The sequence below is a fragment of the Haplochromis burtoni genome, unplaced genomic scaffold (assembly GCF_018398535.1).
Source record: "Haplochromis burtoni strain Fernald_Lab_line unplaced genomic scaffold, NCSU_Asbu1 Contig_91, whole genome shotgun sequence".
Lineage (NCBI taxonomy): Eukaryota > Metazoa > Chordata > Actinopteri > Cichliformes > Cichlidae > Haplochromis > Haplochromis burtoni.
Genome location: NW_024582452.1, coordinates 835,373 through 861,172, shown reverse-complemented (window position 1 = coordinate 861,172; position 25,800 = coordinate 835,373). Strand labels below are relative to the sequence as shown.

The 25,800-nt window shown below is 41.9% G+C and overlaps 2 protein-coding genes across 2 annotated transcripts in view; both read left to right on the top strand.

The window, feature by feature from the left end:
* The first annotated feature begins 2,726 nt into the window (after positions 1 to 2,726).
* ptges3b (prostaglandin E synthase 3b (cytosolic)) lies at positions 2,727 to 7,983 on the top strand. The gene is made up of 8 exons (XM_005926176.3): positions 2,727 to 2,978; positions 4,106 to 4,219; positions 4,321 to 4,390; positions 4,498 to 4,596; positions 4,687 to 4,776; positions 6,777 to 6,833; positions 6,968 to 6,995; positions 7,081 to 7,983. Coding segments are annotated over exons 1-8 (480 nt in total). The 5' UTR covers positions 2,727 to 2,976; the 3' UTR covers positions 7,101 to 7,983.
* Positions 7,984 to 11,321: 3,338 nt separating this feature from the next.
* baz2a (bromodomain adjacent to zinc finger domain, 2A) overlaps positions 11,322 to 25,800 on the top strand; it is a 16,632-nt gene continuing 2,153 nt past the window's right edge. Inside the window, exons 1-29 of the mRNA XM_042222679.1 lie at positions 11,322 to 11,513; positions 12,770 to 12,893; positions 14,075 to 14,977; positions 15,599 to 17,686; positions 17,854 to 18,129; positions 18,217 to 18,546; positions 18,626 to 18,686; positions 19,083 to 19,191; positions 19,342 to 19,443; positions 19,574 to 19,796; positions 19,895 to 19,956; positions 20,051 to 20,116; positions 20,232 to 20,624; positions 20,729 to 20,983; positions 21,082 to 21,296; positions 21,387 to 21,461; positions 21,549 to 21,723; positions 21,804 to 21,866; positions 21,952 to 22,096; positions 22,190 to 22,824; positions 22,909 to 23,251; positions 23,429 to 23,584; positions 23,668 to 23,828; positions 24,154 to 24,219; positions 24,323 to 24,606; positions 24,708 to 24,843; positions 24,971 to 25,117; positions 25,230 to 25,459; positions 25,583 to 25,726. Coding sequence (XP_042078613.1) covers positions 12,770 to 12,893; positions 14,075 to 14,977; positions 15,599 to 17,686; positions 17,854 to 18,129; positions 18,217 to 18,546; positions 18,626 to 18,686; positions 19,083 to 19,191; positions 19,342 to 19,443; positions 19,574 to 19,796; positions 19,895 to 19,956; positions 20,051 to 20,116; positions 20,232 to 20,624; positions 20,729 to 20,983; positions 21,082 to 21,296; positions 21,387 to 21,461; positions 21,549 to 21,723; positions 21,804 to 21,866; positions 21,952 to 22,096; positions 22,190 to 22,824; positions 22,909 to 23,251; positions 23,429 to 23,584; positions 23,668 to 23,828; positions 24,154 to 24,219; positions 24,323 to 24,606; positions 24,708 to 24,843; positions 24,971 to 25,117; positions 25,230 to 25,459; positions 25,583 to 25,726 — 7,967 coding nt within the window. The 5' untranslated portion in view covers positions 11,322 to 11,513. The remainder of the gene's footprint in view (positions 11,514 to 12,769; positions 12,894 to 14,074; positions 14,978 to 15,598; positions 17,687 to 17,853; positions 18,130 to 18,216; positions 18,547 to 18,625; positions 18,687 to 19,082; positions 19,192 to 19,341; positions 19,444 to 19,573; positions 19,797 to 19,894; positions 19,957 to 20,050; positions 20,117 to 20,231; positions 20,625 to 20,728; positions 20,984 to 21,081; positions 21,297 to 21,386; positions 21,462 to 21,548; positions 21,724 to 21,803; positions 21,867 to 21,951; positions 22,097 to 22,189; positions 22,825 to 22,908; positions 23,252 to 23,428; positions 23,585 to 23,667; positions 23,829 to 24,153; positions 24,220 to 24,322; positions 24,607 to 24,707; positions 24,844 to 24,970; positions 25,118 to 25,229; positions 25,460 to 25,582; positions 25,727 to 25,800) is intronic.

Below are 25,800 nucleotides of genomic sequence, written 5' to 3'. Positions count from 1 at the left end.
GCCGCAAAATTATACTTAAAGCATAGCTGAAGTCACTGGCAGACTGAGCAGTGATTAATATGGTTGGTATACATTCACCAGTGACTATGTTAGGTACACCTGTTCAACACTATTTCATCACGCCAAGTGCATGGCAGCTAAGTTCAGTTTCAGTTCAAATTTTATTCGCCACATGCAGTGGCAGGTTGCTCTGCAGTGGAATGAACCCGCCCCCCGACCTTACACACACAACACAGACCTCACATGGGGATACAAGTCAGAGAACGGTTGCATTACAGAAAAACCATTGAAATGTACACTACAATGGGAAAAGTACAAGAGGGAAAAAAAGAGACCTCTACTCATGCTGGGCTACAGGAGGACAGCATGAGACAGGAAACAAAAAACTCCTGCACAGAAAGCACATAAATGTCCACAGTACAACATTATAGAGCACGTGACCAGCAACAGGGTTGGGTAGGGGATAAGGAGTAATCCCAGGCAACACAGCAGCCATCCTGCCACTGCGCCGACTCTCCAGCGCGGGCCCAAACCCGCCTCGTGTTCCCAGGAGGCAACAAACATCGAAGGCATTGGAAGGGGAGGGGGGATGTGTGAGTGCTTATCAGTGTAAGTGTGTGCGTGTCCATAGTTCAGCTGAAACAGTGTCCTTCACCCTATCAGGCTAAGTATAATATAACAGGATAACAGGCCATTTCTTAAACTGTTTTTTGTTTTTTTTTAACATAACAGTACATTCACCACACTAATGGCCTCCACAATCACCAGATAACAACCCAGTACAGCACCTCAAGGATGTGGTGGAACAAGAGATTCATATCAAGTTACCTAACTGGTGATCTTGCACTGACAACATTTTTAACTATTTAAAGACTAAAATTAAAATACACAAAATCATTAGTTCTAGGAGCCATGTATAAGTTACATCAATGTAAAAAGATATGTAATAAAAAAATCGAAAACAATTCTAATATTGTATTATTTTTAAAATCAAGCTTTCTTAAACACTAAATATGTTTTTATTATAGTTTGTTAGAAACAAACCTACATTTAGGGTATGTAATGAAAGTAATCTAGGTTTGAAAGATTAATCCCATACAAGGTTAAATACAGAAATTATAACCTGATAAAGTTCCAAAGGCTTTTTTAACTGAGAGCATGATTTGAGAGGAAAGTGCATGTTTGAAAAGCAAGTTGAAAACATCTCATTCATGATCATAGCACATGTTTGCATGTTCCCTATCTTCCCCTAGATGAGTAGACCAATCTTGATACAGCTTTGCACAAAGACTGAGTAAGACACTGTGATTGCTCTCATATATATGGCTTATACAAAAATTCTAAACAAATCCCACAATGGTACTGTACCATCCTGGCACTGTTAATTACCAACTGTGGAGCCAAGGTCATGCTGGCGATGGGCAAAAGGTGGATATGACTCCAGGGAGGCTATGCTTTCAGCCACACAGCCACATCCAGATTTCCACCCAGCTGAGCACCTATGGGAGATTTCAGAGTGAGGTGTTAGCTTTTCACGGCCATCATCAAAACACCTTTTGAGTTAATGGTGCTCCATGGTGCTTGGTTTTTTCCCATTACTTAAACTATTTGTACCTCGCAGGATAACTACAGACTTAACTGCTTTTCCAGCAGCACAGTCCCAGTACTTGTGCTACTGTTGAACAATTTCTACATGTGAAGTAGAACGCATTTGGACATATTTGAGAACCGATTATTACAGGGTATTATGAGCAGAAACCGGAGAATTCGTGAGTAGCCAATCATTGGTGAATTTCTTGTGGTAGCCCTTCCCATGATCGGTGACGTCAATGGTTCCACTTTTTCAATAAAACACGTTTATTTTACCTGCTTTCTTTTCCCAGCTGTGATTTATATGCAAGACTTTATAAACAGAATGTTGGAATGTAATGTATTTGATATAATGTTGCAACCATTATCCAGTTTTCTAGACTGTGTTATCAACTTCTGATCATTCTTTGAAAAGGTCGATGGCTTCAAACCCTGCTTTACTCGTTTGACTGCCGTACTCGGTGTTCACCGTTTAAAAAAACAAAAACTCATTATGTATTATTTATCTTTTAGTCTTTTTTAAGTAAAATAATACAAACTTCTTAACAAAATTGTGTGTTGCTGTTCTTTTGCAGTTTTGGGGGCTTTTTTGTGGAAATACTTAGAACTGGTTGTGGGTTTGACACTGCCACCGGGTTGGTAAAAAAAAAAGACAAAAAAAAAGAAGAAAACTTCATACTAAAACTATGCATGTCCTTTTACATGTTTTAATTCTATATTTTATATTGTATTTATTTTCTGTCTGTTTTATTTTCACTTGAGCACATATTAACACAGATTATATGTGCTCAAGTGTTTTATATTATAAGTAAAATTGTCGGGATATTAGGTCCGTAGGTGTTTAGACAGTTTTTCTTTTTAAATATTTATTCATTTAAACCACTTAAATTAAATCTGAAAGTGAGCTACATCTTGCTTGATTTAAAAACTGTGGTGGCAAAATAAAAATAAATCATTAAAAACAAAACAAAAAAACCGTCAGAGTAAAATACTTATGGATCTATCTGTATTTATATTTTTGCATGCATTTGAGTTGCTAGTTGCAGTTACATACTACAAGGATCCTGCAGCTTCATAAGCCTTGATAAACCGTTTGAGGTGTTTGGACCGCAGTCAGGTTGTAGTGACTTGCCATAGTAGTCGCCCTCTCTCGCATCACTCGCAGCTGTGGCTGAAAGCTCTAGAAACGTCTAGTGCGCTCGGAGTGCGTCAGCACTGCTATTCCGTTCCTGGGATACGCAATAAGATCCGGAGTAGAGTCCAGGGGCTAGAGGCGTTTGCTTTGGCCGTGTGTTGGACGGCATTCCTTCTTGTTTTACAGGCGCCACCGATCTTTTTCACGAGGCTGTTTTATCTGTGATAAAGAAATTCACTTCACACCAAGACATGTAAGTTGTGGGGAGCGTACGTAAAGGCGCAGTGGAGGGAAAGTACGATAGTACAGGCTGAATGATTAGCTAGCTTTAGCAGCTTGAAACATGCTGTTGGAAAGGCGGGAGGGTGGCATGGCCTCAATGAAGTAGGGACTCAGCGTGACTCGCTGCCTTACAAACTGGGTAAAACCTCACAGTGTATCGGCAAGGCTAATATAGCAGACCGCTTTATCCTTCATTGGCGAAAGAGTCGGTTTATTTTAGCTGTAGCATGGGTCAGGTGTACCGCATGGCACGACTAGCGTAGCGGCACCGCTGTTAGCTTGGCTACAGGAAGCTTCATTAAGACTTCTGGAAGGCTAAGATCAGATTAGCATCGGATCTGCGGCAAGATTTCAGATTTGTAAAGAAAATCAGACTCCATCAGTGGTTTTGTTTGGGCTGTAACGATGTTTAAAGCTAGCTACCCCACACTGCATTGAGGGTTTGTAAGAGGATTTATCTAATGAGACAGTCACCACAATGCTAAGAGAGCAGTAAACATACCTGTAGCTTCCATGCAAAGACCATTTAATTAATGGATGCAGGTCAGCCAGGCTCATGCATGTGTTCTGTAAAATTACTTGAGGTGGAAGTGTGTGGTAATGAAGCCAAATATACCCATCATTTAATTTGTATCCATTGGTGTTTTTTAAAAAAAAGAAAAGCACATGGCTTTTCTGTTCATCCCTCATGTTCAAAGTTAGAGATGAGCTTTTCAGAACTTGTCATGCTACTAGACCACATTAAGTAAAATTAGCAATACTGGCTCACATTATACCCTAAAAAGTTAAAAGGAAAATTTGAGAAGGGTGCCCCTCCATCCACAACAGCTTGTAAATGTGACTTGTCACAGTTTAGTATCCACAGATGTCTCACTTTTGATACTGGAGCAGTGTGTGTAACTTGATGCTCTTTACAGCAACCTCACACAAAGGAGGTTTGATAACAGGCTGTCTTGTCTCTTCACCAGCACTCGGATTATTTATTGTTTTTTTTTTTCATTGAAGTTGTTTTTGAAGGCTTGAAAAGCCGAACTTTTAAAGGATAAAAGTGAGTTGCATGCTTTTTCTTCTTTTCTCATGTCCTTCATTTTCTTAAAGGCATCCAGCGACTGCCAAGTGGTACGACAGGAGGGACTCTGTTTTTATAGAGTTCTGTGTAGCAGACAGCAAAGATGTTAAGGTCAATTTTGATAAAACAAAGTGTGGTTTCAGGTGAGTTTTCCTAATTCTGGCTACATTTATCTGTGCATTTCTTGTTGGACCTTCTCTTATATGGTATATTTATAGTGAGTATGTGTCTTTGTTCCCTGCAGCTGTCTTGGAGGAACTGACAATGTGAAGCACGAGAATGAAATAAACCTTTTCGATGCCATTGATGAAAATGTAAGTTGTACTGACCGCTTTCAGAAATGCTATAAAACATTTATTCACTGCACACAACGCAGGAGTGACCGCATTTGTTTCTGTGCTCTGTTTAAACCTCGACCCAGGAATCCAAACACAAACGCACAGACCGCTCAGTGTTGTGCTATCTACGAAAAGCGCAGCCAGGGAAGGCGTGGCCGAGGCTAACGAAAGAGAAGGCGAAGGTCTGCCACACGTGAGGACATCTGAAAAATATTCAGATTTAAGCAACGACAGCAATTTAAAAAAAAAAAATGTTGACTTTGTTTCCACAGCTGAGTTGGCTCAGTGTCGACTTTAACAATTGGAAAGACTGGGAGGACGACTCAGATGAGGAGATGGGCAACTTCGATCAATTCTCAGATGTAAGCGCTTTGATAAAATCATACTTGATATTTGAAAAGTACTTAATTAAAAAACACTTTTCACGTAATGAGGCTAATACAAAGCTTTAATACAGACGGTTTCAAATTGAACCAGCAAAAGAAACAACTTTGAAGGCAGATATAGGGTACCTGACTGTAAAAATACTTTTTTCCCTTTTTATTTTTTTTTAGTCTAAATAAACTCAGCTAAAGCCAACAAATGCCAGAGACATAGAAAGTAGCCCTCTCTTTTCTCTTCCAGTCATGTCATCCTCCTAAAAACAGTAGGTTTAGGCCGACTTCTTGCAGACTCTAGTCTCGACTCTTCCAGGTGAAAATTCCTGTACTTTAACCTACTTCCCCACATGACCTTCTTCAACATACTTTATACTAGGGCTGTTCGATATAACGATATCTATCGGATGACGATATAAAAACGTCTGTCGTTTCATTTCACGCTATCGTTTGTTTCGTGTTATGGCAATATTTCTTTCGCCGTTTTGATGGTCACTGTAGTGGCTATATTAATTTCTTACAGTTCTCTTTCTCTTATTTTTAATATAACCACACTATGGACGGACAAGCGCCTGTTTTTATGCGTTGTCGTTAGCAACAACGACAGTAAAACCATTGTGTGTCCACTTGTTTATTTTCCACATAAACCTTTCACAATAAACCTCAAGATCCTGTTGAGACTTTTCAAAATAAACCGAATCACGTGAAAGATGCAGAGTATTTACGGATGAGAAGCAAAAAAGAGCCGCCAGGTGCTAAAAAATAAACCTTAGACTCAAACGTTAGAACAGGCTTTTTCCCCGCAGCACGCCGTGTAATAAATACTCACAAAGAAAACGGCGGCCGTTACAACTTATGTCTAAAAATGTATCGTTTCATGCATCGGTTAAAACACTCGACTCCAAGTACACGACGCCAAGCTGGAAACACTTCACGCATGTCGAGCTACCCGAGATTCACAGAATTTACAGAAAATGTTACATTTTTGTGATTTATATCGTTATCGGACGATAGATGTCTTATATCGGGATATGAGATTTTGGCCATATCGCACAGCCCTACTTTATACTACTTATCAGATCTGCATAGGTTGAAGTCTCCCATCATCTGCACATTTTTCTGAATCTAAAAACGTGACACCTATGTGCAATTGGTTGAAAGGTTATTTTATTACTAGTGTGTCTAATAACAACAGAAATCTGTTGACTACCCGTGTCTGTAAATGATAAACTAAACAAGTTGTTTCTGCTCTGCTATTGCTATAAAGTGGAACCATTGTGTTTATGTTCGGCCATATGTACTGTTACAATGGTGGATGCTGGTAAATGGTCATATTAAACAAAGTTTCAAATAATGAGGTCAGCAGATTTTCAGGTTGCTCCTGTTTGTTAAACATCAAAGCTTCAAACTGCTCTAAATACTCAGTTTTAGTTGTTTTTAACTAGTCTTGAATCTTGATGAATTCACTGAGAGGTTAAGTCTAAATAAATATAGGGCGTCCACCCAGGAAGCGATTTGCTCATCATGTATCAGTCTGTCACTGTTGGTTGCTAGTGGACATTCCAGGCTCCAGTTGCCTAGGTAACCCTGTAAAGTATTTACAAACCTGTCATACATTAATCAGCAGTATCCCCAGCTCTCATTGGTACTCGCTTCAGTCGCGCACCTAGAAGTTGGGAAAAGTAACCCTGGACTCACCCACTTCCCATTGTTTTTGTTGTTTTTTTAATATGAATGATCATTTTGAATATAAATTGTGCAAAAGTACTCTGGTAGAGTCCAAGACAATATAGAACCATGTATATTTTCATATAAAGGGCTGGAATAAGTGTAATGGATCTGCTTTTAAAAAAACAAAACTGTTTTGACTGATTAATGCATGCCTCAAATCTAATCTCATGAGAAAGAAGGGGAAAAAAATCAATCTGTCTTCGACTCGTTGGCATTTAAATGATGTGGCTTTAATTGCTAATCTTATATTGCAGATGATGAACAACATGGGAGGAGAGGATGACCTACCTGATCTAGACGGTGCAGATGATGTAAGACCTCCTCTTCAGTCATCTCTTTGATTGATCTTATATTTATAGATAAGGGAGATTTTAATTGGTGACACTAGAGGTTGTGGATGTAACCTAAGATCGATTTCACAGGTCTCTTATTTTTTTTCTTTCAGGATGAATCTGCAGATAGTGACGATGAGAGTAAGTGTTTGAGCTTCTGTAGCATCTACACTTATAGCTTTATTTTCAATCAACTTTTAATGTCTCCTTTTCACTTTGCTTTCAGAAATGCCAGATTTGGAGTAGAAGACCATAAAACTCTGGAGAGAAAACAGAAGAACAGAACAGAGAAGACTATTAACAAATGTATATCTTGAAACTGAAGGCAGTGACAAACAACTGTACATAATGAGTCAGTAGCCATATTTAAATCCATAGCCTCAGCTCCAAACCTTTGACCAATCAGTTCACTGAAGGTTGATATGCATGGTATTGTACAGAGCAGCTATCTCCACTTCCATTTGCTGTACTGCACCTTTTGGATATCTTGTTTTACTGTTAAATATTACAACTAAGCACACCTTATTTGTTGGAGGGAAAAAAACTGTATAGTTGTCCTCAACTGAGCAATGTGTGTTAAAGAGATTGACAGTCTGTCTTCAAATGAATTGGTTCAAAGCTGATTAGGCACAACCATTCCTAATGTTGTGGTTTTTAAGGTAGTCGACCAGTGTAGTTTCTCATGATTTGTTTTTTTTGTTTAAGAAAATAATTAGGCAAATTTACCAATTGGGTTCTTCTTCAAGCATCTCTCATGTGCGGTGAATTAGAGATCCAAGAAGACTGTTTCAGTAGCTTAACCTTCCAACTTACATGTTTCCCTTTACTTCTTGTTTAATGCTCGTTTAAAAAGAAGAAAGAAAATTGGAATTTTCTGAACTCATTCCAGGCATATTTGCATCTTCCCAGTGATCACCTACTGTACTTTATTAATCTGAATGAATTCAACATATGGACTATGTCTTTATACCACCTAACATGCACACTCGTGTCAGACTGCACAAGTGAGCTGACATATTTTGCAGCTGGTAAAGAGGCTTGAAAAACGCAGCGTGATTGAACGATACGGCGACATGTAATGACCAAATTATACTTGCACTGTCAATAAACTGTAAAGGGAGACCAGTAATGTTGAATTAGAGTGGGGATTCTTTTTTTTTTTTTTTTATTGTCTACATCTTTCTAATAAACTGTTGAAGAATCATTTTTAAATGCTTTTTGTTTTCTTAGATATGAGGTGTCAGGGTTAATGAGTTAGCCTGCCAATATCACCGGCGTTTTGGGACGACTTCTAATCATTGGAAGTTCAGGCTGTGCAAATTTGGACTCTTATTTGAATCGGATGCAAATGAATACAGCAGGGATGGTGCAATTATTCTCTGTCAAGTTTATAATGTGAATGTTTGTTGCCCAACTATAGTAGACTGAGTTTAATTTTGGGGGACCACTGGGGGAGGAGGTAAATTTCATAAATGCATCAGATTTTTTCAAAAAGAAAATGCATCGGGGAAAATAAATTATCACAGTCTCGCTGATCCGCTTGCCACTTTATTAGGTACACCTGTTTAACTCCTTGTTAATGCAAATGTCGAATAAGCTAATCACATGGCAGGAATTAAGTGAATTCAGGAATGTAGATATGCTCAGGATGGCCTGCTGAAGTCCAGACTGAGCTTCACAATGAGAGGATTTAAGTGTCAGAAAGGCTGGTCCAAGGGATTCTTCTGCATAACCATCTTGCCATCAAACCAGACCAGTTGTAGTTTTGCATTTTCCAATTTTTATTTTAGTTTGTTTTGACTCTTTTTTTTTTTTTCTCCTCCTTTTAGTTGAGTGTTAGTTGCAAGGTTGGGTTTTGTCATTTCAGTTCAGTTTTTATTGTATTGAAAAATTTTCCTTTTACTTTAGTTTTTATTAGTTAATCTCTTTTTTGATATTACTATATGGAGAACATATACGAGAGGCAAGATTTGGGAAAATCTGTTAAGATACTGCAATAAAAATGTAGAACTTCTTTTGAACACAGTTAACTCTCACAGTCCTGTAGACCTCCAGCAAACCAAAGTCTCACCAAACACCTCCATCAAAGACTCATCAGGCAAGAAGTGACAAAGTTTTACCAAATTGACAAAGACTGAAACTAGTTAATTTTCCAAGTTCACAAAATAATTTCAGTGAGATTTCTTTCTTATTTAATTTTAGCTATTGAAAATGTTTGGTTTTTTTTTTCCACATCTAGTTTTCTTTTTTTGTTTTGTTTTAGCTATAACAAACTTACACCAGACCATCTTAGGTGATGGTCCGGGAAAAAGAAAATATCCAGTCAGTGGCAGTTGTCTGGGTGAAATGGCTTTGTTGATGCCAGAGGTCAGAGGAGAATGGCTAGTCTGCTTTGAGCTGATGGGAACGCAACAGTTACTCAAATAACAACTTGTTACAACCAAGGAATGTAGAACAGCATCTTTGAACAAACAACACATCTGTTAGAAACAGATGGACTGTAGCAGCAGAAGACCACAACGGTTGCCACTCCTGTTAGTTAAGAACAGGAAACTGAGGCTAAAATCCCCACGAGCTCATCAAAACGGAACAATAGAAGACTGGAAAACATTACCTGGTCTGATGAGTCTTGATTCCTGCTATGACATTCAGATGGGACAGTCAGAATTTGGCATAAACATCATGAAAGCATGGATGCATCGTGCCTTATGTCAGTAGCTCAGGTCGCTACCGGTGGTGTAATGGTGTGGGTGACATTTTCATAGCACACTTTGGGCTCCTTTGTACTAACTGTTATGTTATCCAGAGAAATGTTTCCAGCATATTTCTGAATCTTTGCAATTAAAGCAGTTCTGAAGGCAAAATGAGATGCTATACATATCTAACAAAGGAGTTAGTGAGTGTGTATTTTAAGCTCAACTATAAAATGATTGCTGGGTGTATGATGCACTAAATAATTTACTGCAAAGAAAAGGAGGTGGATGGCAGTGAAGCTTCCTAAACTAGAGAAATATTATAAAAGACCTTTAGGGGGCATCAGTGAATTGCATTGGGATCAGCCGGCATGGGATACGCATAATTACATCATTTTAACATACAAAACGCCCACACGTCATTTACCTTGTACTGGAGTATTTGTACTTGAGTAGGATTTGGGGTAACTGTAACTTTTACCCCTGTGTATTTCGGCGCTATGACCCTGAAGCCTTCAGGCTCCTCGGCCCAGAATATTAGCATACTTCCTCTTCGGGCCTGAATTTCTCACTGATTGTCATTCAGCAGAAGGTGACGGTAATAAGCAACATGAGTTTCCTGTTTTCACCCTGAAGCGCATTAAAATAAAAGCGTGGCTCTCATATACAGAAAGTTTATGAGAGACAAAGAGAGACATGGCAGTCATATGAATGAATTAAAACCCACTAAAGAGTTCTGCAATAACAAAAACTGTGGTACAAGTACGACGTCAAGAGAGGAAAAAAGCTTCTAAAAACTTACTTTGCTGAAAGTTAATAATCTTTGAATCTTTTTTGTTTTTCAAGTGAATGTCAATTAAGATAAAGATTGAGATAAAGCTAAAAGATAACTGGTCAAATATGTATGAAAGTGTTTCACGATGACTGGTGAAACTTTCCACTCAAGAAGACTGGAAGGCTCAAGGTTAATAATATTGTAATAATAATCTTTACCATGATGATGTAATGATAATAATTATGCTTCTCTAAATGAAGCTATTGCTTGACTGACTTACTTTTATTTTCCTCCAAGGCGTTTCAGACATGATAAATGTCACAAGCACATACTAATTGCGATCATACTATTGAAGCAATAAGTATCAGAATTAGAAGCATTTAAAGTAATCATAAAGATGCCTTTACATAGTGGACGGATTATATGTCAGAAGCCTTGCTATTCAACACACACAAGTAAAAACGAGGAATATATTAATATTATTAAATCTGAACAATATAGAGATAATATGAATTGCAAAAACAAAAAATATCATCAAATGATAATAATATATAAAAAGACAATAACATAACAAAATTAACTTAAAATATATGTCAATTAACCATAGCAATTATGTAGTAAATTATTTTAACTTTGTCTCTTTAATGCTGCTTCAATTCTAGACATCTGTAATAATAATGCAATAAAATTATTATAATTCTTCACAATAAAAAGGAACTATTTTTCATGTTTTACGTGCATTTGGTTGGTAATTCTTTTACTTATAATAGCAGATACTATTGTTAGTATTGACTACTAATAATAATAATTCCTATATTATTATAATTATCAATAATAATAGTTATTACTATCATTATTGCTAAGTTTGAGCTTTTATCTATTTGAATTTATAGTTTAATGTCCTTGTTTATTTTGTATTTGTTTAGTTTTATTTATTTACTTTTTTTTGGGTGAAATTTAGTGAACAAATGTAACCGGATGCATACGTAGTTATTGTTGGGACATTTGCTCCTGTTCGCTCTGTTCTGTGATCATGGCTGCACCGGACCACACCAGCCATGTTTGCTAATTTAAAACCCAAAGGTTAGGGGAATAGTTGTTTATTATTTATCGCCTTGCCATCTTCACCCGCACATCCGTTAAGAAGAACGTTTAGAGACACCTGCGCCTTCGGGACCCGAGGACTGAAAGGTCGGACACGCTTTTAGAGAAATATCGGGGAAACTTTGGACGGTGGAAGTGTGGGAGGATCGTGATGCTCTGTGAAAATTGTCTGTGCTCGCAGCGTAAACAATGTAACTTCATCTGGCTGCTAGCTAACGTTAGCCCGTGAACAAAAGGGGAGCACGCCTCCATCTGTTAACTAGCGAGCCTGATGAGGGGGTTGATGTTGGTCATTACCGGCAGACCGGTGGATATTTATTTCGTTCGCGGAGCTCTCTATCACTGATGGGCATCATGGATCCAACGTAGCGTGGTTATGGTACCTGCTACCCGGCTATGAGCTAACATCGCAGCGCTTACTCTGGATAAACGTAAAGGATGCTATTAAGTTAGCTATGTGGCTAGCGTATGTTAGCTAGGCTCTTTTGTGATGATTTAGCTAAATAACCTTGGAACTGGAGCGGGGTGGGTTTTCGCACGGAATTTCACGTTAAAATAAACTGTCTGAATGGCTTTTTGAAGAGTTGAACTTGTATCCAACGTTATCAATGGTTAGCTCAGTTGACTCGCAAGTGGTAGAAATGGGGGTTTGTTCGTTTGAGAGCGCAGCTAGCGCGACAAGCTAACGCCTGCTATTGCAACGGCCTTACTGAAATAGGAAATCAAGTGTCCTGAAGGCTATTTATGCATTGCAGACAGCCTTTAAACGGAGAGTGGCGTAGAAAACAATTATCCAGGCCTCACGGTGTGAAATATTATCACTCCCATTGTTATTGAGCTGAGGCCGCCGGGTCTTCAGACTGTTTGTGTCTGGGCCGTACATTTATCACCGTAGACCTGAAGAGCCTGAGCTCGTGTTAGCAGCAGCAGTGCCTCATCAGCGGTAATGATGAGCTTCTATCGTAATATCCCGTTTGTCCATTACACTCGCTAGGGCCTGGCATCTGCTGTTGCTGGCTGCGACATTTTGACGGTTGTTGTTGGAGCGAAATGGTGCTGCCTGTCACAAGCCGCAGCTGCCAGAATCACCGAGGAAAGACATTTCGTGGAAGAAATAGCACGCATTACGTAGCGTCGACTGCCTTCAAAAGTGCACGAAAAGAAGCGAAAATGAATTAAATAATATGTTTGAGAGCCATTTGGTCATGCAGATTCTCACACATTTAACCCGTGCTCAGTACCTGCACCGCTTCCATACGTCATACTGTAGATTAACATTAGGTAGCAGACTGAATGAATACATTTAATAAATTAACTATTTATTTATTTTTGATGTTTTTCAGATGGATTCAAATAATCATTTCAACTATGGCACTCACTCTTCAGCAAACTCAGGACTGAAACTCTCCTCAGGGGATTCTCTTTATACTAACGGGTCCTCCATGAGTTTTCCTCAGCAGGGGAAGAGTGAGTATTTCTGCACCTTAGAATAAAATGAACCTTACTGTTTATATAAAAAAAATTTGTGGCCTTTACCATAAAGTGGGATTAGGGGGCTTACTGAGTTCTTACTGAGAACTACAGGGTTAAAACCCTGGGTTTTCAATGGTAGGATTGTTGTTCAACTTGGAATATATCACCTTGGTAACTTATAGTGCAGAACTCACCTGCTAGAGCGGTTTATGTTCAAGATAAGACAACATCAGGTATATGAATTCATCACTAGAGCATTTCTTTGGAGAAAAGACCTACAGGTTTTAGAAACTGAAATTTTTGCTTTTATTTGCTGAACATCAATTAAGAAACTCAGATTTCCCTTTTCTTCAGGTGAGACTTTATTATTCCTGATGTTTTTTTGTTTCCTGCAATGATATTTATTGTTATATTATCCTTAATATATTTATGCGGTGCTCACCTAAGCCATGAAACTGATGACATTTCCACAAACTACAAGTAGGAAAAAGTACCCTGACCGGTTTGAATTTTTTTGTGTGTTTGCTGTTTCCTTCTTCTCAAAACACTTGACATCACTTGGGCTGCAGTTGAAAGAGAAAGCTAGAAGTGTCTTAAGCACATCTTGACATTGAATGGACTGTAATACTGAAACGCCTGGTAACTTACGCAGCATTTTTTCCAGCTTTTCTTTCTTGCTTCAGTTAGGCCAGATGTTTTTGGCATACTGGGCCTTTTCCAGTCTTACTGACCAAATCACTTAAAGTCCGCACACGTTCATACAACAATTGTAATACTATCCTTTTCCTCTCTCACATGCCCACACACTGCTTTCAGTCTATATTATGTGTTAAAACTCCTTATAGTTTTTTTAATATTTTAATTTTATTCCTTTGTAACATCAGTACTCTACCTTCAGTAGATTTGTGGATGATTGGTCAAATGCTGCCATTGTCACCCTTTTAATGTGCACATGGTCATAGCTAGATTGGGAAACCCTGGCTTGATTTATGGAGTTGGTAACCATATTGACCACTGTGACCACTTAGCCTGATTGACAAAGTGTGAAACCAGATAAGGGAATGATGTCTTGGGTATGTTGAAATTGCTTTGCAGTACAGGCCCCAGATCTCAGTGACTCAGAGACAGATTTTTACCATTATAGCTTTTTTTCAACTTGTATTTCTTACTAACAGATATGAATGGCGAAATGAATGTGAATGGCGTCACTACTGTACTCGGATCCAGTGTCCCTGGTTCCCACCCACCATCGGCCCCTTATCCACACTTGAGCAACCACCACCAGAGCAGCGTGGGCTATGACTACTTGTGGGGAGGGCACCCTCAGTATGGCCCAGCTGTGAGCAACTCTCCTGCACATGGGATGCATCAGAAGCAGTCTACACCTGGGATGGTTCAGCCTCAGTCACAGCACCAGTTCCAGGGTCATGGACAGTACCAGCTGAATGGGGGGATAGAAAGCTCCCATCAGGCCCCTGTGGCAGGCCCAGCGAACATGCCTCTCACGGGGAACCAGTACTGGAACAGGAGTAACCCTGGCACCCAGCAGATGAGTTATAATTCCCATGGCATGTATGGGACCTACCAGAGTCAAGCACATCCTGGGATTACACCACCACAGCATCACCAGCAGCAGTCCTTACAGGCAACCCCTCATCAGGCATCACAACAACACTTCCATTCCTCCCAGCCTCTCCCACACCACCGCCACCAGCAGCACCAGCAACCACAGCATTACGGCATGATGCCGAATGGGATGCCGTATTACCAGCATCAGCCCCAGCACCCGTCCCTGTCATCACCCCAGCAGCAGCAGCAGCCGCCACCACAACAGCAAACTCAGCCACAAGCCCAGGCTCAGATGATGCCTCCAGCTTCTCAGAATTTCACTCCTCCACGTGGCAGCCCTCAGCACCACAGCTTAGGCAGAGGGAGCACTGGCAGCCCTCTGCCCGTGGGGATGTCCTCGGCACAAATGATGTCACCATCAGCTGTGCAGGATAGTGGATCTCCAAAGGGCCACAGCAGGGAACGGAGCCCCCACTCTAGCAATGTGGGGATGTCCTCTCCAATGCAAGGTGACCCTTAAATATATTTTTGTTTTTTGCAGTTTCAGCAAAGATTAAATATTACCTTTTTTGTCTGGACTTAGTTAGTTCTAAATTTTTGGGACCTGTAGTGCTTTGATTTCCTCATTTAATCAATTTAATCAATCTGTGTATAGTCTATTTCCTCATTTTAATGACAGCTTTTGAGTGATACAAATAACTGTGATAGACTGTGTTAGTTGTTAAATGTGAATTGATTACTTGACCAACAGAAACAGCTGATGTTTTGTCCTGGTAATCAGAAAGCCAAATGTATTTAGACAAAATATTGCAATTTAATGAGTCACCTTTTAATTCCTGGAAAAGTGTTTAATTCATAATAAAACAAAAAATATTTCCGGTCTTTGTTAATACGGTGTTCAGTATTACGTCACTCGTTGACATTATTTATTATTGGGGACAGTGACATTATTTAACCAGCAGGTGCCAATGTTTGACTATGTTTAATGTCTGATCAGTCGAAATTATTATTATTTTTTTTATTTTCACTATCTATGTTTAGTATGAGAATAAAAACCATGTGTTTCAGTGTACAACAATCTCGCATTATATTAACAGTTTTGCTATGTTTTTTTTCCCTCCTTATTTTAGGGCATACGAGGGAAACTGTCAGGGAGGTAGACACAAGCTACAACGGCAGTGATAGGTCACCTGTTGCCCAGAGGCTACCCAAGACCGATAGTCACCAATCCAAACCTCCTGCTGCTCATGTGGGTCCTCCGAGTGATTATCGTCAGCTTTCGGAACAGCCAGCAGCTCAGCGCCCAGAAATGTCTTCCCCAGTCAGAGATCCAGCTGTTAACCCACCTCCTCAGTCGCAGCTCTCTGTGGCTACAGCAAATACATCTGTTTCTTTAACCAAGTCCTCAACACCACCTCAGGTGTCTGCAGCTCCTGCTTTCTCTGGATCTCCTACATCTGAGGCTGGACCCACTATAATTTCGTCTCCTGATGTAGAATCTACTGCACCACAAATATCAACACCTCCCAGTGTATCCTTTGCCCCATCTCCAACAGCTGCTCCCCTGATGGTTCAAGGCCTCAGGCCTCCCCCTCCTGGCATGAGTGATATATCACCTGCAGGATTCAAGCATCTGTTAGTGGGGTCTTCATCCACCTCATCGCTTCCTGTATCACCTTCAAAGCTGTCTACACCTCTTGCTTCGACTGATAGTTTGTCTAGACCTGCAGCAGTTTCTTCAGTCTCTTCATCATTGGAGTCTGCATTTCATCAAAAGCCTGCAACTGTTTCTGGACTTCCTGTACAACAGTCGCCTCCTTCCATAGTGTCTGCATCTACTTACTCTGCACCCAGCTTGTTGGTTGAGAGGCAAATGGTTCAAGAATCTAAGCCACCTTCGATGCCACCACGTTTCTCTGATGCATCTGGAGGTCAGAATGAAAAGCCTGGACCCCCAAAACTGATTTCTGACTCTGTGGCTGCAAATTCCTCATCTGGCGGTTTAGCTCCATCTCAGATGTCTTTATCGGGACCTTCAACCTTAACACCACCTGGCCCTTGCTCATTGCCATCTGCATCACCCTCTTCAGTGGAAAAAACTCCTCTAGTTGGCAGTGAACCAGCATTCACACTGCAGGGTCAGAAATACACTCCTCAAGCTGTTGATTCGGGTCTTTCCATTGCTTCATCACCACCAGGGGGCATGAATTTGCCCTCGATCACTGACCATGTAAGTCCTACAGTGAGACCTCTGTCTACCCTACCTCTTCTAACCACTCAAGCCTCCAGGACTGCACCCCTGCCCAGCCCTCCTGCCTTGGTGTCTGTGCCTCCTGTAACGGGTACATCTTCTGGAGTGGTCCAAAGTTCTGACCTTGAGCGACATCCTCCTAACACCGCTCCTCCTCGTGTGCTAAAGCAGTCACCTTCCAAGTCTGAGCACCATGGCCATTGTGAGGACAGGAAAGCACTAGCTGATAAAAGAAATGAAAATGCAGAGGAACACCTCCCTTTGCTTGATTCAGGCCTGGTAAGGATGCCACAGCTGGAAGCACCTGAGAGTGATAAATCTGAAAGTCAGCCACCCAAATCCCTCTCTGAGCTTCCTGGGAAAACTTTACAAACCACACTCGCTCCTGATCAAAAGCCCAAGAATGGGCAAACAGATTCTGAAAATCACCACATGCCAAGTGATGTCTGGGCAGCAGAGGACTGCACGATAGACCAAGCTCCTCTCAGAAAGTCTCCACACCTTAGCAGGACAAGCTTTGCAAACTCTTCGCATCCGGCCTCTCAGTATGACGGCAATTCAACCTGCAACACCCCCTCTGGAATCAGTGTCGACTCTACTTTAGAAAAGACCTCTCTTTTAGGCGGTGATAGCTCATGGATAGAGGACTCGACTCACTTTGACAACAGCTTTCACGTGAGAAAGGGCAATTCTCAGTTTGACAACACTTCCTGCGCAGAAGAGGAGCCATCTAGTATATTTGACAACTCTGTAGATAGCAGCTTTTCTGTGGAAGACTCCAGAGACAACACATTAGACTCCACCAGGGAAGGAGAGACCTCAGAAGCAGAAGAAACCAGGAACAGCTGCGAAATTACAGGAGAATCAGTGATGGAGTCTTCTCTAGACAACACCTCTCAGACTGAAGAGCCTCCTGTTGATTTGAGTGATGTGTCCAACACACACTCGTTTGTGTCATCTCAGCAAGGTACAGTTATTTCTTTTCTGATCATTAAAACTAGTATGGCATCATTTGACAGGAAGAAGTTGTCAGTTTAAATAATAGAGTATTATTCTTTATCAGAATATTCTTTTCTCTGTTGGAATTGTACGCCTAACATCACTTACTTAGTCTTGAGCTCTGTTCATTCTCAGGACCTGAAGCAGGCTGGGATCCCAGAGGACATGATACACCAGACTCATCTGGAGGCATTAATACTAAAATCGCTGCCGATGACACAATGACACCACCAAGTTTCAAGATGAGAGATGAGAACTTCATCGCCTTCAGTACCCCAGCACAGAGCCCTGCTGTACACCCACTCCAACAAGTTACTGATCAGACTTTGCCAGCTGCCGGAGGAAATCTGAAAACCCCAGGGAAACCACGCAAACCTCGAACTACTAAGGCAATATGGATTAAACCTGCAGGTATTTAACAGTCTGACTTCCAACAGAGTGCTATTCTAATAGTATTAGATTTTACCTTACAATATTTTTTTTCTCTTTTGTGTTCAGCTCCAGAGGAGGTCCAGCCGAAGCCTCGGGGTCGAACCCCAAAGGTGGAGAAAATGAAGTCTAACGAACAGGAAGGGACTAATGTGGAGCCAGCTCAGGGCAGAAAGAGAAAGAAGTCTCTAAAGGTTGATGCGCACGAAACATCTGGGGAGGCTGGGCCTTCCACAGAAGAGGTTGATCCAATAACAGCCACGATTGACGCTGTTTTGGCCAACGCTTCATCTATCAGCGCAACAGTCGAGAAAGCCAAGAAGATGAAAAGGGTGAAGAAACAAGATGCAGAAACAGCTGGCGATGATGCTGATGAAAACGACGACAGCTCCACTGCAGGTAATGAAAAGGCCATTTTGTTGAAAGAAGATGTCACTGTTTAAGAGTTTGATGGTAAACCTTTGGTTTGTTGGAACAGGTGAATCTGGCAGACGAAGAGTGGCAACAGAGGAGCAGGTCCAGTTCCCTCTGCTGCACGGGTAAAGTTTCCTTTTACTGTTTATTGAGCTTTTACATGACACAAATTCAGTCAGAACTTGTCATATAAAAAAAATTCTAAGTCAACACAGTCAAATATTCACATGACAGAAGCGCTGTTTGGATTTGGTGAGCACACTTATCTTTGCTGAAGCTTTAATAACTGATGTCAAGTTAAATTATTATAAAAACGTCTTCATTAACAATGTCAATTTTTCAGTGAGGTTTTGTCCTTGCTAGCCAAATGTGATACCATTGAAACCTAGATGTAAACAAACTAAACCAGACGTATATCTGGAAGGATGATAAATTCATATTTGTTGTTTACAAAAATATCCTTAAATTAGTTGGAAAAAGGTATGACAAGACTGTAATGATCAACGCTGTTTTAATTGTAGTTGGAAGAGAGAGATTCGTGTGAAGAAAATGGAGAACCGGATGAAGGGCGAAACTTGGTACTATACTCCTTGTGGAAGGAGGATGAAACAGTTTCCAGAAATTATCAAGGTGAATTTCCCAGAATTTTTTAATTATTCTTAAAAAGTTATTTGAAACTCTTAAAATCATGGTCTTCTCATTTATGGTTTTATATTATGTTAAAACTCGGATTTTTGTCTCATGCTTCTCCGGCTGTGTCTTTATTACTTAATGACACAGTACTTGAAGAAACACACAGACAGTGTGGTCACGCGAGAACACTTCAGCTTCAGTCCACGCATGCCTGTTGGAGACTTCTATGAAGAGAGAGAAACTCCCGAGGTCTGTATATTTTTTACATTAGAACTATAAAGTATTCAAATACTCAACAGTTAAACTTTAGGTATTAAAAATGCTTAAAAAATATATAGGAAAATTGTTTTTGAAAGTCTGTTTTCTCTGTGTTTTATAGGGTGTGAAGTGGGTCCTTCTGGCTAATGAGGAAGTTCCCTCTATGATCATGGCCATCACTGGTCGTCGTGGTCGACCTCCAAATCCCGATAAAGAAAAACCTCGCAGGGTTCGTGGGGTAAAGGGAGGACAGGTCCGTCGCCCCGGTAGACCTCCTAAACCGAAGATGATTGATTTCCTTAGCAAGGTTGATGCCAAGCTGCTTAAACGACTTGAAGCCAAGGGTGAGTAAAGAAGTTGTGCGTAATGTCTTTGCTCATTATATAAACTCATTCTTTCTACTGTGACTAAATAATTTTTAATTCCCTGTGTTTAAAAATAGAAGCTCTCACAGAGGAGGAAAAGGAGAAATTGGCTAAAATCAAAAAGAAAATGAAAAGAAAGGTATGTAGATCAAGTTGATTGTAATCCTGATCTGTTACACTATTCATTTATCATCCTGATTTTGTTGGTGCCGTTTATTTATTGTTTTTTTTAGGCAAGAATGAAGAGAAGGGAGGATGCAAAGATTAAGAAAATGAGAGATGAAAAAAAGAGAGCAAAGGTAAAGAAAAATGCTTAACACTCGTGTCCTCAGACGCACATCTTTATCACCTCCACGTCTTCATCATTTTGTGTTTATTTCTTATTTTATTTTATTTTATTCATTTTTGTTTTAGCTCGAGCAAGAGGCCCAGCACCTAGAGGCAAAGGCTGAACCAACTGACCCATCAGCGCCACAGGCTTCACAGCCGGCATCAGAGTCTGCTGCAGAGCCTAAGAATCTCGGCCGGAGGAGGTCAATTAAGGTTGAGCCCACCCCACCGGTTCAGCAGACTGACACGGAAAGGGTGGCCCAGGGTAAGAGGGTGCTGGGGGCTCGGAGTAAAGCCAAGGCCCTGGCTAAAGCTCAGGCGGAGGCAGAGGCTGCAGCTCAGGCTGTTCTGGCTGCTAAGAGGGCAGCAGAGCGGAGAGCACAGGCCCAGCGACGGATGGAGGAGCGGAAGAGGCAGCAGTTGATAGCCGAAGAGCTGAAGAAGCCCACAGAGGATATGTGTCTCACTGATCACAAAGTGAGTTTTAATTTAACCCCTTTTTTAAATTTTTATTTTTTTATTTTTTTTTATTTTGATGTAAAAACTGATGTTTTGTGACCTTTGAACTTTGTTTCCAATAGCCCCTCCCGGAGCTGTCCCGTATTCCTGGTGTGGTGCTTTCTGGAACAGCTTTTGCACACTGTCTGGCTGTGGTAGAGTTCTTACACGGTTATGGAAAGGTGATCGGTCTCAACATACCCAAGGACATCCCCAGCCTTGCTACCCTGCAGGAAGGCCTCCTGGGCCTGGGTGACAGCCAAGGAGAGCTGCAGGATCTACTGATAAAGCTGGTGGAGGCTGCACTACATGATCCAGGCCTACCATCGTATTATCAGGTGTGTGTGTGATACACTTCAAGCATTCTGCTTATTAATGTAACCCCATTTGGTATGTGGTGGAAACACGTTAGTCTGAGTTTTTCTTTAATCTCCAGTCTGTAAAGATCCTTGGGGAAAAGCTGGTTGAGTTGGAGCTGACCCGCAGCACAGTTTCAGAAGTACTTCGCATTTTTTTGGAAGCTCATGGCTATGAGACAGAAGTGTGCAACACCCTGAGAACCAAACCATTTCACGCCCTGCCTCCTGACACCAAGGCAGCCATCCTGGGTTTCCTTGTGGAAGAGCTTAACAGCAGTAACACTGTGATCAAGTATGTTCAAGATGATTACTTGTTCTAAGACTGCTTAAAGGGAGAGTTTACTCAAGAAACAGTAAGATCAGTGTTTGTTTTAAATTTCAGTGATATTGACAACACAGTGGAGAATATGACAACCTACAGGAAGAACAAGTGGATCATTGAGGGGAAACTCCGAAAGTAAGATCAATGTTTTTAAACGCTTATTTTCAGTTCTGCTACTTATCCAAGCAGTATTAAATGTTGGACTTGTTTTCCTCCTGCCAGGCTGAAGGCGGCGCTATCACGTCGTACAGGACGCTCAGAGGAAGAGCTGTGTTTTGAGGAGAGGAGGCGTAGTGCAAGAGTAGCTGAGGAGGAGAACCTCAGCCTGGAGGAGAGTGGTGTAATCCTTGAGAGAGGGAACCGCCGTGCACGCAAAGAAGAACCCAAACTCAGTGATGTATGTTTCAGCTCTACTGTTTTAACTACAGCACGATCATGCATGCACTTGAGACTAATTGAACTCCTTCTTTGCTGCAGAGCGAGAGCCCTACCAATGCTAGCATTCCAGAGCTTGAAAGGCAGATAGATAAGCTAACTAAGGTAAAGCTGATATGACACAGGCACAGTGCTGTATACATGTTTGTTGCTTAATATTAAATATTCCTTTGCTCTTAATCTTCCACAGCGCCAAGCGTTTTTCCGTAAAAAGCTGCTACAGTCATCTCATTCCATGCGGGCTATACTGCTGGGGCAGGACCGTTACCGGCGCAGATATTTGGCCCTACCTCACCTTGGAGGAGTTCTCGTCGAGGGCCCTGAAGAGCTGCTGAGTAAGTCTGAGTCTAAACTCGAATATTTATGCTTTATAAACCCTTGACTTGTCTGTCGTTACTTCAGCATTTCCGTACTGTTCTATCTTGTAGCTTCTGGAGAAGTCCTTATAGCGGAGGTGCCTGTCACCTTCCTTAAAAAAGAGCCCAAAAAGGAGCCCAAAGTTGAGGAAGCTCCCTTGCCAACCACTCCTCCTCCTACTCTGCCTTCCTCTCCGACTTCTGCGACCCCAGGCCAGGCCCAGACCTTCTCTGCGGAGGAGGAGGATCCCCTCCCGGGCACTGCATCCCTCATGAGCAGGCCGAGAGGACGCGGACGTCCCCGGAAAATCAAACCTGAAGTCGAGCTTCACCTCCGCACAGCAAAAATCCGCCGCCGGCGTAGAAGTAGCGTCAGGTCCCGGAGTGAGGAAGGGCCAGGATCACCAAATAGCGGGACACAAGACCTCACACAAGCGGCTTTCCAGAGCTGGCTCAGCCAATCACAGGAAGCAGTGATGAATGGCACATGCTCATCAGCAGGGGAAGCTCCAGAGGGTAATCGACCAGAGGAGAGTGTTAAAGAGATGGCAGAGAAGCAAGGACAGTGGTTCAACCTGCTCCCCAAACAACCGTGTGATGATAACTCTCTGACTGAGCTCCAGACTCCCACTTCACCCAGCTCACCCCCCAAACTTCTCCCGCAGATCCCGAGTGCTCTGTCTGCACTTACTGCTCCACTCGTGCAGGTTAGACACCAGAATGATGATAGTAAATATTACAACAATGCACAGTCTGTATAATGTAAAAATCAATAATCTCCTCCTTCTTAGCCGGACCCACTTTTGCCTTGCCTACCTCCTGCTGACCCTGTGGTTCCAGCACCACCAGCACTACAGGACATTCCACCTACAGGCCCTGGTTGTGCTGTCCCAGCCAGTTCTCCACCAACAAACCCTCAGCTCCTTCCAACTCCCAATCCTCCAGCTCCATCCACTCCTGCCACACCTGCCAGACCAGCTCGCAGGCGAAGGAGAGGCAGCAGAGGCAGCAGTCCTGCCCGCAGAGGGCCCCGTGGAGCTGCAGCAAAACGCCGCGGCCGCCCACCAAACTCAGTTTTCCAGGAGCTTGAACAGCAGTACTTCACACAGCTAGTGGTCAAGCCTATCCCAGCATGTAAGTACTGAAATGTATCAGTTTTACCTCAGAAATTATTTGAATTCCATAAATATGCATGAAGATTTCTGTGGCCTTCACTGTTTTCTGGGGTGACATACTCTTCCTGTGTTTGTGGTTTCTTTTTTCACTTGTTTAATGTGTTTAATTTTGCTGCTTTTTCTTTCCCCCCTCCAGCAATGGTGCGTGGCTGGTGGTGGATCAAGACCCCAGAGGAACTGTTTATCACCTTGCAGTCCCTCCATCCAAGAGGCATCAGGGAGAAGGTGCTCCATAAGCATTTAGCCAAACACATGGAGAGCTTGGCCGAGATATGCACCAAACCGATTAACGGTGAATGTTGTTAACTGGATCATTATGAGCTTTCCCATAATTGTGCCATATTTGTTCTCATTAAGATTTTCTCATCCAATTAGACCCAATCTTTGAGTTGAAGGTAGAAGAGAAGGATGCTCTGCTAGAGGCTCTGCAGCAGCCCTGGCAAGTGCAGGAGAAAACAGTGGAGACAGACATCAGCGCACTACAGTGGGTGGAGGACCTGGAACAGCGGGTTATTGCTGCTGACCTCCATTTGAAGGTAGAAAATCACAACTAAAACCACACAATAAAACAGAACCACTCTGTATTCTTAAAGCTTTAACAGGAGTGAATTAATGTGATTTAAAGAAAATAAAAGCAGGAAATGTTTGCACAAGAAGTTCATATCCTCTGCAGACCTCGATATCCCTGCTTTATGTGAGTCTCTGCTGTCAAAGAATTCATACAATGCTCCAGGTTGCAGCTTTAGGTTTGAATATGTGTAAACTTTAAATGGCAACAAGAAAAGTATCTAAGTTACAACAAATGTGCATGTAGATTTTTTATTTTTTGTAGTAAAACTTATTTTATTTTGTTTTTTCAAGGCACTTCCTCAGAGCGCTATGACCGATGCTGAAACAACCACAGACGCACCAATAGCCGAATTTCAGGTAAACCTTAAAACACTGATAACACATTTCCTCTGTTGAAACCCGATGTGTGTTAAAGTCAGTCACTGATACTTAAATTCCTCCTATCTCTGTCTCCTTTAAGCCCTACACAATCCCAGATCCAGACTCCACACGCGATGACCTCCAATACTACGAACATGACGCTGACCCACGTGACGACTGGATCGTGCGAACCAAGAAGGAGTGGTCTGGCTTGCCGCGAATCGCCACACACCCGCTGGACCTGGGCGTGCTGCGGCTAGCCAACCTCGAGCGAAACATCGAGAGACGCTACCTGAAGGAGCCGCTCTGGAACCCCGCAGAAGTGATGCGCCTCGCTCCTCTCACTCCCACACCTGGAGAGGAGCATCCCATGGATGTCATCAGGTGAGAAAAACAACCTGGACTAAATGGGATAAATGAATCCTACATTTCATATGGTACACTTTTTTCTTTTTTTGGGGTTAACTAATTTTCTTCTGTTCCAGTCTGGAAAGTGAAATCACGTCTCGACTGCGGACATGGCGTCAGGCTTTAGACCGCTGCCGTAGTGCTCCCCAGCTGTGTCTGTGTTTACTTCAGTTGGAAAAGGCCATTGCTTGGGAGAGATCTGTGACTAAAGTGGTAAGAAATCTTAGAAATGCCTGGTTGGACTTAATTTCACTAAATACTTCTCAAACTCCTAAGGTTCCTAACCTTTATGGGATAAATGCTTCTCTCTTTTCTTTCTTTCTTTCTTTTTTTTTTAAAGACCTGCCAAGTTTGCAAGAAGGGAGACAATGATGAGTGCCTGCTGCTGTGCGACGGCTGCGATCGTGGCTGCCACATGTACTGCTTGCGGCCTAAAATCACCCAGATTCCAGAGGGAGACTGGTTTTGTCCCACTTGTGTCGCTAAGGTGAGAACTCCTCTTCTCACTCTTGACGTCATAACACTTTGAGCCGTTTTTCAATCTTAAGATCGTATCCCTGAAATTGCTTCGTTTTAAGAAATATTCTCCTTTTTTGTAGGATGAAGACGATTCACTGCGCTTGTCCAAAAAGCGCACCAGGGTGAAGAAGAGACGTTACGAAGACGACAGCTCCGAGGACGAGGTGACAACACGACGCAGTGGCGGAATGACGACACGGCACAAAGACGTGGCGACACCTCCCTCATCTTCTCGTCACTCCGGAGAAGGAAGCAGCGCTAAACGGCGCCGCATGACAACACGCAACCAACCCGACCTCACCTTCTGCGAGTGAGTCCCACCTGCCATGAGTGCACCAGCTCTACATGATATGATTTTAAAGTCTTCTGAGATGTTTTGACAGCTACATTGCGGGGGATTCGTGTTAATACTCTTAAAAAAAATTCCTGCCAGGATCATTCTAATGGAGATGGAGGCTCATGCAGACGCCTGGCCATTCCTTGAACCTGTCAATCCCCGACTGGTGCCAGGTTACCGCCGAATCATCAAGAACCCCATGGACTTCCTCACCATGAGAGAAAGACTGTTACAAGGAGGGTAAGTGCTGATTATGCTGCACGTCTCATTAATGCAAAGAAGCGTAGGGTTCACTGCATTGCAGTGGGGGGGGG